At 33.9% G+C, this 19,383-nt stretch overlaps 1 protein-coding gene across 1 annotated transcript; it reads right to left on the bottom strand.

Annotated features, from left to right (window-relative positions):
- Nucleotides 1-2,917: 2,917 nt before the first annotated feature.
- LOC127869536 (uncharacterized) lies at nucleotides 2,918-17,337 on the bottom strand. The gene is made up of 11 exons (XM_052412184.1): nucleotides 17,197-17,337; nucleotides 16,230-16,421; nucleotides 15,024-15,155; nucleotides 13,856-13,945; nucleotides 13,413-13,490; nucleotides 12,505-12,543; nucleotides 11,973-12,041; nucleotides 11,634-11,821; nucleotides 9,282-9,346; nucleotides 8,289-8,398; nucleotides 2,918-5,961 (listed from the first exon to the last, which is right to left on the bottom strand). Exons 2-11 carry the CDS (start codon nucleotides 16,393-16,395, stop codon nucleotides 5,837-5,839), a joined length of 1,062 nt encoding a protein of 353 aa, XP_052268144.1. The 5' UTR covers nucleotides 16,396-16,421; nucleotides 17,197-17,337; the 3' UTR covers nucleotides 2,918-5,836.
- Between the last annotated feature and the right edge of the window lie 2,046 nt (nucleotides 17,338-19,383).

Raw genomic sequence — 19,383 nt, 5'->3', positions numbered from 1 at the left:
TCTTTTTATGGTTGCTAAGACGTTGTTCTGAGACGTCTTTATCACGTCTTATTTTGAAAGGTTTATTGACGTCTTTTTGTGGTGTGAAAAAGACGTCTTTTGTGACGTCTTTATCACGTCTTATTTTGGTTGTTTTTAAAAGCTCAGTTGAATTATCCGAAGGGATATTAAAAAATTATAACTCTCTGATTATACTCCTTTAATTGACGTTTCGGCATAATGCCTTTATCAAAACATTGGAAATTATATGTTAACTACATATTTACGTCTTTTGACTGCACAATTTAAATAACAAAGAAAAATGTTTTTAAACGTCAAATGACGTTGTACATGATGACGTCATAAATGGCGTTATATAAAATGGCGCCAAAAAAATGTAAAAATTCGCCAAAAATGAAATGACGTTAAACACTTACATATTGTATCTTAATCCTATGTTAAATGTGTACTTTATATATTTAATAAATTGATATTTTACAATAAAATAATCATCATCATATGTAATTATAATCTACCTTAACTTATTATCATAAATTAAATAGGGTAAACTTATTTAATGACTCTTATTATTTCAATCCATATCTATGTATAATATTCTAATGATATTTGATTAAATAATCATATATACTTGCTATTCTATATATCATATACACATTATGGACAAGATAAATTGCATAAAGTACTATTATTTTTACATTCATTTATGTTGATGATTAATATAAAATGTTTTTCACATATATTTTTTACAAGATAGTTTCCCGTAGCAGGACATCAAGTTGATTTTTTGTATTTAGTCCATTTGGTGATTGCGTTTGAAACTTCTTTATAAATTCCGATTCTTTAATAAGTCTGTAATAATGGGAACTGTCTCTTATTTGTGTTAACACTGATACACTCATATCCTGCACTCTGTGGCCAGCACCATTGAAATGTTCTGAGATTGGTTTCTCTCTTCGTAGTCGCACGTCAGCCTCATGTTCTTTGGCACGTTCCTTTAATGATCTGCTTGTCTCTCCGACGTATACCATCTTTTGGCATTTAATACAAAATATACCGTACATCAAGTTATAAATGTTACAGTTCTGTTTTATTGCTTCGTTTGGAATTTCACTTTTTGGGTTGTTATGAAAAGCTCTTTTCAACATTTTACAGACTATACAATAAGTCTTACACGATTGTGGTATTAGTTGAAAACGTTTGTTTATCTCTTTATTTGTTTTTCCATGAACTAAAATGTCACCGATATTCCTATCTCGTCTGTATGCAACTATTGGTACAATATGTAAGTGTTTAACGTCATTTCATTTTTGGCGAATTTTTACATTTTTTTGGCGCCATTTTATATAACGCCATTTATGACGTCATCATGTACAACGTCATTTGACGTTTAAAAACATTTTTCTTTGTTATTTAAATTGTGCAGTCAAAAGACGTAAATATGTAGTTAACATATAATTTCCAATGTTTTGATAAAGGCATTATGCCGAAACGTCAATTAAAGGAGTATAATCAGGTTGTTTTTAAAAGGTTTTTTGACGTCTTTTCTCGACGTAAAAAAGACGTCTTTTTGTGACGTCTTTATCACGTCTTATTTTGGTTGTTTTTGAAAGGTTTTTTGATGTCTCTTCGTGACGTGAAAAAGACGTCTTTTTGCGACGTCTTTATTAAGTCTTTTTTTGAAAGGTTTTTTTGACGTCTTTTTGTAACTTTAAAAGACGTCTTTATGCAGTCATTTTTTGGTTGTTTTTGAAAGGTTTTTTTGACGTCTCTTCGTGACGTGAAAAAGACGTCTTTTTGCGACGTCTTTATCAAGTCTTTTTTTGAAAGTTTTTTTGACGTCTCTTCGTAACGTAAAAAGACGTCTTTTTGTGACGTCTTTATGCAGTCGTTTTTTGGTTGTTTTTAAAAGGTTTTTTGACATCTCTTTGTGACGTGAAAAAGACGTCTTTTTGCGACGTCTTTATTAAGTCTTTTTTTGAAAGGTTTTTTGACGTCTTTTCGTAACTTAAAAAGACGTCTTTATGCAGTCATTTTTTGGTTGTTTTTGAAAGTTTTTTTGACGTCTCTTCGTGACGTGAAAAAGACGTCTTTTTGCGACGTCTTTATTAAGTCTTTTTTTGAAAGGTTTTTGACGTCTTTTCGTAACGTAAAAAGACGTCTTTTTGTGACGTCTTTATGCAGTTGTTTTTTGGTTGTTTTTGAAAGGTTTTTTGACGTCTCTTCGTGACGTGAAAAAGACGTCTTTTTGCGACGTCTTTTTTAAGTCTTTTTTTGAAAGGTTTTTTGACGTCTTTTCGTAACGTAAAAAGACGTCTTTTTGTGACGTCTTTATGCAGTCGTTTTTTGGTTGTTTTTGAAAGGTTTTTTGACGTCTCTTCATGACGTGAAAAAAGACGTCTTTTTGCGACGTCTTTATTAAGTCATTTTTTGAAAGGTATTTTGACGTCTTTTCCTAACGTAAAAAGACGTCTTTATGCAGTCATTTTTTTTGTTGTTTTTGAAATGTTTTTTGACGTCTCTTCATGACGTGAAAAAGACGTCTTTTTGCGACGTCTTTATTAAGTCTTATTTTGTTTTTTTATGAAAGGTTTTATGACGTCTTTTCGTGGTGTGAAAAAGACGTCTTTTGCGACGTCTTTATCACGTGTGTTTATGGTTGTTTTTGAAAGGTTTTTTGACGTCTTTTTGTGACGTTTTCACACCACGAAAAAACGTCATTAAACCTTTCAAAAGCAACCAAAATAAGACTTAATAAAGACGTCAAAAAAGACGTCTTTTTCACGTCACGAAGAGACGTACTATTTTTCAGACGCAAAAAGCAACAAAAACATCACATATGTTTTACAAACATAGATTGCAAGTGTTCATGAAGCCAAGCCTTGTTTGCCAGGAAATAGAATAATCCAACAACTTTAACCTGCATATTTACATGCAATTTTATTTGCCTTTAATAGCATAACAAGGGTCAAAATTGTCACAAAACCAGGTTTCCAAAGAAGTATATTTCCAACTAGAGCATTGTCACAGACGTGACATATACTCCCACATGCTGCATTAACACAGAATATTTTGCATGCTGTCTTCACAAAACAAGAGAAGCTAATTTATGGCGATTTTTAATAATGATTATGCCAATATCATTTATGGCCATTTTGACCTTTGAACTCTTTCGCTTTACACGCCGTCCAATGACTGTGAACAAAATTAATGTACAGTCATTTAAAAATCTCACAATGAATGACAAAGTTATGGCCCAGACAAGCTCATTAATGGCCATTTTTGACTTGAACTCCAAGTGTGACCTTTACCTTGGAGATATCGACTTAATTTTTTCGCATGACACACTGTCCAATGATTGTGAACAAATGTACCGAGTAATTTTAAAATCTGACAATTTGACCTTTGACCTGAAAATGAAAAGGGGTCATCTGCCAGTCATGATCAATGTACCTATGAAGTTTCATGATCCTAGGCCTTATTATTCTTGAGTTATCATCAGGAAACCATTTTACTGTTTCAAGTCACTGTGACCTTGACCTTTGACTTAGTGATCTGAAAATCAATAGGGTTCATTTGCCAGTCATGATCAATGTACCTATGAAGTTTCATGATCCTAGGCGTAAGCATTCTTGAGTTATCATCAGGAAACCATTTTGCTATTTTGAGTTACTGTGACCTTGACCTTTGACCTAGTGACCTGAAACTCAATAGGGGATGCTAGTCATGATCAATGTACCTATGAAGTTTCATGATCCTAGGCCTAAGCGTTCTTGAGTTATCATCCGGAAACCATCTGGTGGACGGACCGACCGACGGACCGACCGCCATGTGCAAAACAATATACCCCCTCTTCTTCGAAGGGGGGCATAATAATATCATTAATTTGAAATATGACACAATTTGGTCCTATAAAAACTTCTGTTCAAGAGTAACAACAAAACTGACATGTTTCATGCATAACAAAATTGAATATAAACAACCACATCCAGTCTTAAGACATTAGCTGAATTTGGAGTTTTATGGAAACTGGGGGCCGTTAATGCGCTTCACCAACACGTAAAGTGGAGCGGTTAACATGAAAACAGCTGTTACATAACTGGTAAACAATCAACTGAAAGCAATAATTCAAAACTGGAAAATTGTCACAATAATTGTTATTATTATTAACAGCTATAGTTCAACACTGGACAACTGTTACAAGCAAAAACAAGTCAATACTTGTCAAATATAAAATAATTAAGTATTACAACAGTGTTTTAATACAGAATCTGATATTTTGTGCAGAACATGCACTTAAAATAGTCAGAATACCAAACTTTTAGCACTGTATGGCCATTCAAATATTAATATTTTAATAAATGTCATTACAGATGGCTTTGGTATAATACATAAAAATAAACAATTACGCAAACAATATTTCATTATTCCATATATGACCAAAATATGAGTTTATAGTGAGGATTAATTTGAAATAATGTATGAATTTACTTGTTTAGAGGTACATTAATACTCAAACAAGAGAGACAACTCCTATTTATCATGTCACAATATTCTCCCTTGAAATGTTATTCACTAATTTCCACGAGATAGTTATTGCCTAATTTTATTAACTGAAAAGCATGAAATTAAACAAAGTATTTCTTTTGCTTAACGTATATTTTTATGTTCATAAATAAACATTTGATGAACTGAAAAGCATGAAATTAAACAATGTATTTCGATTGCTAATTGTATATTTTTATGTTCATAATCCGATATTATGCAGGTCTGTATTATCTATAAGTATAATGCGCATTCATCCATAGCAATTCATTTTCTCTATTGCTTAACATGTAAAAGATGTATATCATTATAATATATGCTTTGCTGTTGATCTATATAAAAATGACAAAATACACCTATTTATAGCATACACAGATATCTTTGTTAGGTTACTTACTTATTACATTAGATGAAAAGCTGGTCATCAATATGGCTACATACAAATATATAAAGCATAATAAACTTTTAATGCTAAAATGCAAATGTAAACACAAATGATGAGCATGTCAGTATATAATCCAACAAGAACAATCTACAACCCTAACTAGGATCATTAATCATGAAAACAATCATTTGGAAACAAAATTACTTGTAGAGTAATTAATATTATACATAATAATGTTAAATAACGAGAGTCCTTTTCTAATCGTTTAACAATATTATACATAATAATGTTTAATAAAGAGAGTCCTTTTCTAATCGTTTAACAATATACTAATAACGAGAGTCCTTTTCTTATCGTTTAACAATATTATACATAATAATGTTTAATAACGCGAGTCCTTTTCTAATCGTTTAACAATATCATACTAATAACGAGAGTCCTTTTTTAATCGTTTAACAATATTATACATAATAATGTTTATTAACAAACTATCTCCATTCTAATAAAGATAACCATCTAAATTTCACTTTATTTAAATTGTTTTTTCCAACAATGTGTGCATGAATTATCCAAATATTATAAATTCGCACAGCTTCTATAACGCGCTGAAATGTTTTTAATATTAAACAAAGTATCTGTTGTCAATAAACAAATTGACAATTAACAGAAGATTAACATAGTTTGAATAAATCAAATTATTATTTTGATCTTTTACTATTACAACATTTCATGAAATTCTTGATAAAAAATGTCTCAAAAGAGCAAACTAATGAGTAGCGTTCATAGACAGAGTGACAGACCGATAAAAATAGAAGCATCACAATTCTGAAATGTTCTGATAAATTCTTTTACCTAGCACATATTGCTATTTTATCTGTTTAAGATGGTCCAGAGTCTGTTGACTTCACATTAAGGTGATGTTTTTTCCAGCCTTCGGCCCACTCCGCCTTTTCTATCAGGCGCATACTTCAAGATTTTTGAGATGACATCCTCTAAGTCTTTTTCAGTGTGGCCAATACTTTGGCTAACACTAGCTGTGCAGAATAAAAAAAATAACAATCACAAAAAGTCCAATTGTATGGAACAATTTTGGCTGCAAACTTGAAACATTGTAATGCAAGTGCATCATTATACATGGAGACAACAGCACTTGACACCTAACTGTTGTAGTGCATATAAAATCTGATATAGGCTAGGTAAGCCCTGCATGGTCAGATACTGTTCTGTAGGATAATTGCCTGTGGTAAACCAAATACCGTATTCATCCCATCTAGCGACCATGCTCCTATATAACTGCCCCCACATGTTTTCAGAATGCAAATGAATAAGCGCTTGTTCTAACAAGCAAATTCGTAGAATTGATATCCCCCACAACATATGCTTTGTTTGAGGATGGGTGCAAATCGGACGGATGAACAAACTGACAGATTTTTTCAAGATACAAAGGGCCATAACTCTGGTTTTAACAGATGGTGTACAATGCCATTTGGCGTGATACAAAGTTTCAATGAAATACACCAAAGCACTTCCAAGATATGGCTCCGGACACAAAAGTGTCGGACGGACAGCACCAAAACAATATCCCTCCGCCTCTGGCGGGGGATATATACTCATACCAAGTTTATATGAAATCCGCCAAAGCACTTTCAAGATATGGCTCCGGACACAAAAGTGTCTATAGTAAAAAGCATTTTTTCAATATACAAAGGGCCATAACTCTGTTTTTAAAAGATGGTATACAATGCCATTTGGCGTGCATCATCCTCTTATGCATATATATACTCATACCAAGTTTCAATGAAATCCGCCAAAGCACTTCCAAGATATGGCTCCGGACACAAAAGTGCCTATAGTAAAAAGCATTTTTTCAAGATACAAAGGGCCATAACTCTGTTTTTAACAGATGGTGTACAATGCCATTTGGCGTGCATCATCCTCTTATGCATATATATACTCATACCAAGTTTCAATGAAATCCTCCAAAGCACTTCCAAGATATGGCTCCGGACACAAAAGTGCCTATAGTAAAAAGCATTTTTTCAAGATACAAAGGGCCATAACTCTGTTTTTAACAGATGGTGTACAATGCCATTTGGCGTGCATCATCCTCTTATGCATATATATACTCATACCAAGTTTCAATGAAATCCGCCAAAGCACTTCCAAGATATGGCTCCGGACACAAAAGTGCCGGACGGACGGACGGACAACGCCAAAACAATATCCCTCCGCCTCTGACAGGATGCTCCACTTTTATCAGTGTTTGATAGTGAAGTGGAATTTATTAGTACATGTGTATTTGGGTTACCTGCCCATCTAAATTGAGTCTCCCCTGTGACATACATTTGACAAATATTAAATTTAGTGTTATTTGCCCTTGTAAAATGGGTTCATTTTGGACTGTTAACATGCATACTTAATTTAAACAAAATACCTCTGACAGTTTCTGATTAATAGAAAAAGGATAACCAACAATGAAAATTTTAAATCCAAAAAGGACAACTCTCATAAAATTAAATTTAGAGGTATCTGCCCTTGTTATTTGTGTAGTGGAATCCAATTAGGTAACCAGCCTATCTAAAATGGACATGATCAAAAAGGATAATAAATAATTAATCAAACAAGGGACAAAATTGTCACAAAACCAGGTTTTCAGTTGAAAAAAAGTCTGATAAAGGGAGACAATTCAAAATGTGTATTGTTAACCTGCTTGTGTAAAATTGACCTTGATTTCAATAAGAAAAAAAAAGTCTGATAAAGAGAGACAACTGAAAATCAAAATGTGCATTGTTACTGATTGTTCATAGTTACATAGTTGTTTCAAAATCAATCTATTTTTAGTTGTGGCGACCTTGACCTTGGAGATATTGACGTAATTCTTTCGCTCGACACACCGTCCAATAATGGTGAACAAATGTGTCAAATGATTTTAAAATGTAACAATGAATGACATAGTAATGGCACAGACAAGCTCATTTATGGCCATTTTTGACCTTCAAACTCAAATTGTGACCTTGACCTTGGAGATATCGACGTAATTCTTTCGCGCGACACACCGTCTAATAATGGTGAACGAATGTGCCAAAGGATTTTAAAATCTGACAATGAACGACAAAGTTATGGCCTGGACAAGCTTGTTCCACCGCCATCCCGCCCGCCGACATCGCCAATCTAATAACCAGTTTTTTTCTTCAGAAAACCTGGTTAAAAAGGATAATTGCTATGACAAACTTAAAATTAGTATTATTTGGACAAAAAGGTTAACCAAAACCGATGCCAACGAGAGGGTCATGACAATAACTCCACTTTTTTCCCAAACAGCGAAGCTAAACCATATTTGTGTACAGAACAAACGCAATACCTTTTATGACAGTATACACGGCAGTGTGCTTTACTCCAATTTTTGGTTCTAAATTCGGCCTTGTCTGTCCACTGAGGTTGAACTTCGACATGAGAGAGACATTCATCACCCTGAAATCAGAAGCCAATAAGTTCAAGTTTAAATTGTAACTTAAAGAAGTAAGTTCATAGAATCGAGCCTTTTTGATGAATGTCATAAAAAGTTTTTTTATTACATAACCAGTAATATGAACAACAATGTTGAAGAAAATTATTTAAACAAAGAAAAAGGAAAAACTTTTGATTTTTTTTCACAACTTTTAAAGAAAATGTCTGAATATTCCAAACATTTTGTGTTACAAATGCTTTAAGATTTTAACTAATGATTTCTAGCTAACAAAACGGTATTTATTTTACAGTAATAATATAAACAAATAAAATATATATATATGACCGGCCAAGCGATTTTTCGTCCAAATGACATCCCAGTCATTGTTGAGAAAAAACTTAATGTGTTATATTAGATGTTTCCATGTTCTTAAATTTTAGTAAATCCATTTGAAGTCATGATTTCTATTATAAAAAAGTAGTTAACATATTTATAGTTGTCTACAGTCATGAAAATAATATAATCTAAATTTTGCCAGTGTCATTTGGAAGAAAAATCGCTTGGCTGGTCACAATTATATACACACACATTTATTTATTATTCTGATAAATAATTTTTTTTTAAATTGTTTAACCCTTTATCTCTCAACAGATCCGTTTGAGAAGCTTTTTATTGGAAAGATAGATATTAACAGATATTAGCATAGATAAATAGATACTTATAGTGAAAGAGGTTAATATATGGACTTGTATAAAAATAAATAGCAACAATCACAGTTTGATTTGATCATTTTATTACTTCTGATGTGAATTTTGCTTTAAATTTGTTAAATAGACTATTAAAAGAGCATAATTAAGTATGTAAATATATAAACTTTACACAATGTATTCAAAAACTAATACTTACTTCTGCATCATTCTTTTCACATTTTCGCGAAGAGTTTTTCCTCCAACAGATGACAATAGGCGGATCTAAAATGATTGCTAGAATTAGTTTTGAGAAAGAACTCCGACAGTAACCATACACATACATTTGGGTTGTGAAAAGGTTATTGTTTACAAACTTTTATAATTTTCTATGGCCAAAAATTGTCTACTATCATAATCATACTATATGATTATGGTCAAATATTTGTCACTGCAGGGTTCATACAGATTTTCTCGAATGAAATTCAAGCACTTTTAAGCACTTTTCAAGGAAATTTTTTAAATTCAAGCACTTTTTTAGTCCGACATACTGAAAATTGTATATTATTTTAGTGTCCAATACTTACAACATTTTTCGCTTAATTGTTCCCTTCTTGCTTAACATTCTTTGTGACTTACAACAGTCTGCACTACCCTGATACCGTAACAACTGTTTTAATCAAAAGTAAGATAACATATTATGATATAGTACTGTAATTGACCAAAGGCATTACACATACCAAAACAAAACCCGTTATTTGTATTGAATATGTATTCTAAATATTCACTTTTCAAGCACTCCACAGCCTTTATAAGCACTTATCAAGGAGAACATTGAAATTCAAGCACTTTTCAAGGTCTGTATGAACCCTGCACTGTATTCATTTAAGGGGCCTAATTGGCAATTAAGGGCATAGGAAAGCCTTAATCCACAGATACAGTACAGGCACCGTGTACTTAAACAAACGCCACTCGCAGCAGTGTTCATCTCACTGTGTTCGCTTACCAATATGAACCCCGTGATGGGTGTTCAGATCAAATGTCGCGGGGGCCGTTTGCCATAAGGCAAACACCGCGAATCACCACAGACCCATAATATATACCCCCGTGCTCATCGTGTTCGCTTAAAATAAAATAATTCAACATAAACGTGTTGTATTGATCCTTTCATTTAAAAGTGATAATGAATAATGTATTCCACACCCATGACAGTCTTTTTTGTCTTATTAAACGCAGCGTATAAAAGAAAACAGTGTTCGCACCTAGCTGTAGGATACCGCACCTGGAGGAGTGTTAATTGAGTGTTTGATTATTCAATGAACAGTTTGAAGCCATGGAGAACTCATAACTGATTGTAGTAATCATATAATCCGGAGTCTCCAGATTCCCAGATACATATGTGTCAACTGTCTCAATCGCATACATGCAACTTCTCCCATCTTTATCCATTATTCGATAATCCCATATATGCCCCATTTCCATTTTTAAAATCTAATTATGGGTGGGTAATATAAACGATTAGAGTCATAAACACAAACGTTTGCAATTTTCGAAAGTATCAAATGAATTTCCTCATATGATTATATTTAAAGATTTTATGAAATAAGCGCCCAATCAGGACAGTTGTATTGCAACATGTGTAAATCACCTGACACGGTTTGCACGCATCGTGTACAGCTATTTTAGGTTACAACTTCTACATGAAATAAATGAATTTCTTTGTACTGATAAAAAGCGCGCGAAAATTGGCATGGTTGTAATTATTTGTAAATACAAATTTCGTAGCGGGTACAACATTGAGATCATTTAATTTCCATTAAAAGTTTCGTTGTGAATTTCAACAAAAGTACCGGGGTATCTCGCTTATTCTTTGGCATTGACATTTCCTCTTAATAAAATATAATTGAACACGCTGTATCTTTACCGTTACGCTGTATCAGTTCCTTCATTATTGAAACAATTATTGTATTGTATACTGACTGCACACAAGTGTCGTAACATACTGATGCAATACGTAAATTTGGAAAGTACTTTAAGTCGGACACAAGTAAATAAATGATTTAATACTCTCTTGATTTCTTTGAAACTCGATATTTGTTGTTAAAATGGGCAATTGCATTGATTAACACAATAAGAGTCAATAGTATTGATCATCTAAACGCTTTATTTACGTTTCTGACTTTACGTACAGTCTAAATTTAAGTACGCATACATGTGCACATACATGTAATATCAACATGTAGTATATGATTTCTTTTGTACGTTTACATTTAAAACGCATGAATAACTCTTGTAGACAGGTGTTTACGGTGGCTGCGCTGCATCGCAGTGATCACGGGTGTTTCCGTTAACAAAAACGTGTAATTGCGGCGATTTCGGGTGTTCGCCGAACACCGCGGTCAGTAGCTTGTTTGCCCCCATGAAATGTCACCCATCGGAAAAAGTGAACGGACAGGCGTTTTTGTTTAAGTACACGATGCCTGTACTGTACAGGTAAATGCATAAGCTTTACATAATGTACCATTTATAAGTATAAAATTGCACATTAAACAAATTCAATTTACGTATTTACCAGTTGCTGTCGCTTTTCCACAGATTTGAGTACGTTTTCTAACTCCACAAACTCCTCGGCCGTTTCACAAGGGCCACCAGACCACGACTCAAGTGCATCCAGCCCTGGTGTAATAGGCTGTGATCTGGCCCCTTCCTGTAGCATGCTCTTAATTTCAGAGAGCATTGAAATTACTCGCTTCTGGAATCCTAAATGAAACATATGAACAATTACAAGACATCCTTTAAAACAATGCATAGTAATTTTGATTTTCATTAGTTATCAATACAATCAAATAATTTTAGTTAAAATATTACCGATATATACAAAAAAACACACAATTAAGACAGAAGAACTTACTAGCTTCTGGCATTGGGTAATTGCTATTGTGTTGGTTGGATTGCCCAAGGCTTTTTGGCGTTTTAGTGTCTAAAAAAGAACGTTGCGATAAACAATTATAATCATTTATGTTATATTCAAACCTCCATGAAAGTTTGTATTTTTTAAGGATGCAGTTCCTAGTTCCTAAGTAAACAATATATATTTTGTAAGGGTTGTTTGAAAACTGTGTCTTGTTTACACTCAGGGGAAGAGGCACTAACCTTCATATATGGGGGAAAACCAGCATGTAAAAACCATATCATGGGATAAGTTTTAATCCATATGTTACTCATAGGGAAATGAAATTTCCAGGTGTATATGTAACTCTAATTTTTGAAAAACAAAATGCATGAATTTAAGAATATTCCTGAGGGGATGTAACTTATATTTGGGTACATCTATAGAATAAAGTCGTGTGAAATAAAGCTAACACTGACTATACATATACATGTAGAAATTTAATATTATAACTGTTACTGTAATATATTTCTCATGAATAAAGGTAACTTACTATTTGGTGGTCTTCTAATTGGGGTCGAACTGGCGTCATCTGAAACCCAAATTATATTTTTCAAACCACTCAATCACCGTCTCGTAATCTGTAAAGCACTGAGTTTGACCCCCCCCCTCATACTTAAATTGTGTGGTGAATGATCATGCATGGGATTTTCCATAAAGTCGCGTGGTACTGGCATTGGTACAACCACTTTTTATGTCTAAGTTTATAACTCTGGCAAGTGTAAATCACTACAAATGAAAATTGTGTCATGCACATCTACATTATGTACCGATGACCAAGTCATTCACTTAAACAAGAGCACCGCATAACGTGTATCACGCTCGGCTGCGAAAGCTTGTCAGATTTTTTTTAATTTAGAGGTCAGTGACCTTGACCTTTGACCTAGAGACCCAAAAATGGGCGTGCGTGTAGAACTCATCAAGGTGCATGTACATATGAAGTTTCAAAGTTGTAGGTGGAAGCACTTTGATTTTAGAGCCAATGTAAAGGTTCAGCACGACGCCTATTGCAGACGACACGACAAACTGGCTATGACAATAGCTCGGGTTTTCTCCGAAAACAGCTGAGCTAAATATGAAAGTCAAGCAATAAGTTTTATCAGAAAGACAAACAGTCAACTGAATAACAAACCGACTGACTCCTATACACCGCTTCCACACTTTTTTAGGAGGATTATAAAAAATCCATTTTGGTAAGCACAGCTCTTGATCCTGTCTTCTTCATTTCAGTTTCTTAATGTGTTTTACTAGTTCTTACATATCCTTAAAAATAGACAATAACAATGAATCATTGGGATTTTAATATATATAGAAGTGAAACTCCAGCTGCCCCAGCAGTATAATGGAACTCTCGTTATTAACTACACAAAAATTCAAATTAACTTCTAAGGTAATAATGACTTTTTGACCTGCTTGTACTTGAGCAGGATTCTTCAGACACAGACCGTGGTTCCAAAGGCGATCTAGATCTTGAATTCTCTGAAACCCAAATAGATATTATGCATTATGCTGCCAAATAAACAGTCTTAACACTAGCTAAAAGACCAACAACACAATGCTGGAAAATGAAATTTGGGTTTTTGGAAATAAGAAAGTAGTATATTGGGGCTATTTAATTTTGTATTCTATTTCTATGAAAGCATAATTATTTTGGCTAGTGATTTAAATATATTACCATGGAGACTTCATGAATTTATTATTTGAACTGCAAGTGTTCGTGATTAGAAATAGAGTCTACATTATTATATCCATGGCTATCGTTGAATACCAAATGGGCTAGGCCAAACTTATGCATATAGTCTGCAATACATGTTGTACAATACTATTTATCATTTAAAAATTACCAGAAGAAGATCGAGACAAACTGTCTCGGTTCGCACCACCCTTCTTTCGTGGACTCTGTGGGCCATGTCCATTTGATACTTCATCTGGATCTGCAAGGCATTTCAAAGTAAATTGTAATTTATAAATTAGTTAAACTTTCAGTTTCATAGACTTTAGACAACCAAGTCAATACTAGTTCTAGTAATACATCTGTAGACTATATATAGAAACATTTGACATCAATGCATGAATGGTTGTCACATGATGTCTGCCTAGTCTTAATTTTTGGAGATCAGGACGTTGGTAAACAAGAGATGTGTTTGTCAGATACACAATGCCCCATATTGCGCCGCTTTGAAGCCATATATTTAACCTTTGACCTTGAAGGATTACCTTGACCTTAACCTTTCACCACTCAAAATGTGCAGCTCCATGAGATACACATGCTTGCCAAGTATCAAGTTGCTATCTTCAATATTGCAAAAGTAATCGCAAAACTTTAACCATGGTTAAAGTTTTAGGTTAAAGTTTTGATGACAGACAGAATGACAGACAGGCCAAAAACGATATACCCCCGATCATTTGATCCGGGGGCATAAAAAACTAATAAATTGGCCTTGGCCGCCTAAAATAGTCTGCTACACAAAATCAATTTGTAAATAATAATTAACAAGAGTTCCGCGATCGGAGACTAATGCCCCCCCAAACTGGGCCTTGACAGTGACAATCACCTTGGACCTAGAGACCCCAATTTCAATAGGGGTCATCTACTGTCCAAGACCAATACACATGTGAAGTATCAAGCCAATTGGGCATTCCGTTCTCAAGTTATTAATCAGAAATGAACTGGTCTACCGACAGACAGACAGTCCGACCAACATGCAACAATATACCCCCTTAATTTCTTTAAAGGGGTGCATAAAAATTACAATAACAATGATGTTAGAAGTCAACTTATTTTAAACCTCCTTTGTTTAAAATAGAAATTTCAAAAAGATTATTGTTGTTGTTTTAGACAAATTGTATCTGCTATTATTCTACTAGGTTTCGCAAAAAAATCAACAAATTGGGAAAAATACTTGTTTTGCATTGGGAATGGGTCAGATATTAAATTCTGATTCACACGAGCTATAGAAAAAGACTGACCTGACAAGTTGAAAAACTTCTGGTCTACCCAAGAATATTTACCCATAACAAAATCTAGGAACTTTAATGTCACTTGCTTCTTTCTTCTGCCACGTCCATCCTCCTCTTCTTTCTCAGACTCACTCCTTTCCTGGGTTGTAGTCTCTTCTGACTCTTCACATTCCAAAAAGGACCCTAAAATAAATTCAAATGTTTAAGGTCTTATTTATTAGATAAGATAATTATAAAATAGTGTATCATTATGCAATAAACAAAAATCATGTACCATAAAACCTAAGTCAACAATTATCAGGGATAATTTTAGGTCTGCGTCCTGTATGCATAGAAATCGCAGGGGACGCAAACATTTGCTATATATGCGTCCCGCGGACGCACAATCCTAAGTGTATAAATTATGTTACTGAAAAATATTTCGCAAACAGAGAAAAACGAATTTAAGACCAAAAAACTTGCAAATCAAACAAAAATGGCCACCATTTTACTTTTGTGCAATCAATAATCCGGGTCAATGGAAAGCTTAATTTTGTATTCTACAATAGGACGCGTCATTATGATATGGAGCATGGGTTGCATAGCACTATATTTTTCTGGCAATTTTGTAATTTTCTAGCAACTAATTAACACTGTCCGCGTACATTTCATGTTAAACATGCGAAAATAAGAAATCATGCAATTCTTCCTCGGGGAAAGCATGGGCTTTTAATTTGAAAGATGAATAAAAACTCGTAGTGCTTTGTTTTAAAGTGGAAACTTTTTATGTTAATTGCGCTTCATCTTAATGGCTACAATCGTTGAGATATGTCAGTATTGACGTAAAACTGCTCATCTATTATAATGATCAAGTGGGGTTTTTGTTTGTCGCAATACACACGCGTGAATGTGATGTACAAAAGCCTGTTTAAGTCTTGAAAATAATCTAGTCATAAAATTGTTGAGTTGCCTTTTAAAGTTTCTTGTTTAATTGCGACCAGATAGACATGTGATGTCCTTAAAATGTTGAAATACCCTGATCCACTTTTTCTCTGGGACCCATAGATTTAAAACCTATGAGTCCCTAGGACACATACTTTTGATTACTAAAATTATCACTGAATTATTATATCATGTACAATTGTACACGCACAGCTTTATAACATGTAAACAGGTAGTGTGTAGTACTACAGAAGATTAAAAGACAATTTGTTCATCAAGCCATTTTCATGTTTTAGTTTCCATACTTACTTATTAAATTTTTACATCAATACTTACGAGATTCTAATTTCCTTTTAACTAAAGGAAATGAACGCCACTTCAGGGAAGGCTGGCGGCATTCAAGAATGTACTTTTTTGCATCTGACACCAGGGGCCAACGGACATTTTTGTCCATGATCCAACACGACGGAACAACACCTTCAATCTCTTCGCTCCCCTCCATCCATACTCCACGGGTCCAAATATGGTCTGAAAAATAATTCAGTATGGATGCAATTATATTTCATGAAATTTATGTTGTACGAGAGAACATTTTTTGGTCTGAGAACTTCAAAACAATTCCACAATATTGCTCAACAAATGTACTCTTATTTGATAACATACAATTAAGTAAGTAGTTAATAGTATAATCTGTACATTATTACCAATGAGCTAATATCTAAATACATGATATGTACATACATAATATACATGTAACATACAATTATATATAGGGAAAGATCTAGGATCCCAAAATGTAAGGGTTGCTGCAAAAAGGAGCAGGATGAAATTTGGACACAAAATTGACATTGTCTTGTAATTTGCAAAACACATGGTATCCATGTGTCAAATTCATGTAATTCAGGGCTTTGAGCACATTAGCAGGGCTATAAATTAGCATTTTGAACACATGAGCCCAGTTATTTTCTTTTCATCTTTCTGTGTAGAGGATATAGTTTGTTTTTTTAAGAAATCTACCAGCCCATTATGCAAAATTTAGGGGCCATAGGTACTGGGCCTGTGCTAATTTATATCCATGATTAGCTTTATTTGGTATTGAATATAAGCAAACATGAAATAAATAATCAAAGATATTGATTTTTTTTTTTAACCCAAGACAGGCAGGAGAGGGAGCAAAACAGGAGCAGGGTGCAGCATGCTATAGATCTTTTCCTTTTTTTCACCTTTAAGGGATGGATCACCCAAGGCCTCACTTGGGAAAAAAGGAATTACATTAATCAATACATAATTGTTCTTTGCCAACCTAGCTGCAACACACTTATAGTTTGTGAAGCAATGGCAGCAAGACATAACCACGAGAGGCAGGCAGGCACATTTCCGCCACAGGTCCTGTTCCTCAATGAGCCGTCTTCTGGTATGATGAAGGTTTGATTGTCTCACATAGACAATACCCAATGTCTTTGAATTGATTGGTGATGTAAAAAAATCTTCAATTTTGCTTTTCTTCAAGACATCACAAACATAATGTCGATCATCGCGAATCTCTTTTACAAACACAAATTCTTCTGATCGCAGCATGAAGCATGAGTTTTTCAACTGTGTCGAAATTTTGGAGTTCAGAGTTTTTCTCTCCCATTTTTTTTGTCCAGAATATTGGGACTCTGCTAGCCTCTTTATGACTTGAGCAACTGGATTTCGCGAATTTTTCACTAGACGTTTTATTATCTGCAAATGATTTTGAAATGGAAAAGCAGAAATCTCATTTAACGAACATTTAAAATGTAAAACATCATCAACTAAGTGTGTCAAATTATGAACATTGTACACAATAAATGCATCTGTGTACAACCTCTCACTTTCTTCTACAAAACTTTTTAAAAATTGTCGAGCTTGGTCAATTCTTGCATGCCGTTGGTCGTCATCTGTGTTAAGCAAAATGCTAATAGCAATACTCAGCTTTAAGAAATGCTCATAAACATCAGAAGAGACAACTTTTTTCAAACATATCAATCCGGTATATAACAAGAATTGACGGAACTCAGTTGCCTTCCAACGATCCAAATCATTTAATGTTCTTGGTTGTCTCTGAAATTCAGATGGCATCTGTCCTGAAAGCGACAGTAGGTTTTCCGAAATCTGTGTTAATTGAGAATTTGAAAGTCTACACTCTGAAGGACCAGATTTGATAAATGTCAATAAACGTTTAACAACACCTAAACATACCAAATGCATATAGTCCAGGCTAAATGTTTGAATACAATCAATTCCAGCATTCACTAATGGACTCAAACGAAACTGATGGTAAACATATGTCAAAGAATTAAATTCTGCAGTAGTCCTCTGCATATGAACAATTCCAGGGGGATATGTCACTCTATTTTTTTTATATTCACCCTTAACAGTGCAACGTTCACATGCATGATAGCCTGTATGAGACTTAATACACTTTAAAAAAGCACGAGCAGGCGCGTCACAAATGAAAGCATTGATATGCACTGTGAAGTTTTTGTCTGAAAAATTGACACCATCATTGACAACTTGTTGAAGTTCAGTCAAAAATTCATCAAGAAAATCTGAAAGACAATTTGGCTTTGACTTGCCATAAAAAATGGCAACAAGAAAAGGGTCAAACCCGTTGAAATTGCACAATATAGGCCAGAACTGGTCAAGTGAAGATTTAAACAATGGTATGCCATCTATGTTTATATAAATTGGAATGATGTCATTAGCTTGAACAAACTCTGGCTCAGTTCCTAAAATACTTAATATTCCTTTTCTTAATCCAATATAAGAGAAAATCTCACCACACTTGTTAATAATGTCAACAAGAACTGGAGTTTTAAGGAGAGTTCTTACATCTTTGGGCAGATCAGTGTGACCTTCTGAGCAAAGAATTGCAAGTAAGTTGTTAGTACCACTTCTACTGGGATTATGTTTGGTGACCCAACAAGAAAGTTTTTCTTGAAGCGATGGTTCATTTTCTTGCAGAACTTCATCAATGTCTGCATCGGTGTCAGATATATCTACATCACTTCTATAACCAAAGTCACTATTTGAAACTTAGTTTCAAATAGTGACTTTGGTTATAGAAGTGATGTATATGGAATTGTCCAAAGAACTTTCTTCAGCATCAGAATCATAATTTAAATCAGCAGGAATATTTTGTATTGCTTCATCAGAGCCAGAGGTATTTGACAGATCCCCCTCACTTTCACTACTGCTCACACCAGCTAATTCCTCTGCTTCAGCATTAAATCTTCTCCATCGTCTTAAATACATGCAGTTGGTGCATTGAATATATATTTAATATAAATTGCTGCCTTCTTCGATTAATTCTGAACATTATTTCAGCTTTTGGTTGGATCTGAAAAAAAAAATTCCTAATGACAAAACATTTATTTTTTCCCCAAATCCAATAACAAAATTCTCAATGGATAGTTTCAGTTTCAAAAGTTTAGAATAAATGAGATTTTCAAAGAAGAACAAGGGA

Source organism: Dreissena polymorpha, chromosome 2, assembly GCF_020536995.1.
Source record: "Dreissena polymorpha isolate Duluth1 chromosome 2, UMN_Dpol_1.0, whole genome shotgun sequence".
Taxonomy (NCBI): domain Eukaryota; kingdom Metazoa; phylum Mollusca; class Bivalvia; order Myida; family Dreissenidae; genus Dreissena; species Dreissena polymorpha.
Note: the sequence above shows the minus strand (reverse complement) of the source record. Positions and strands in the feature narration are given on the sequence as shown.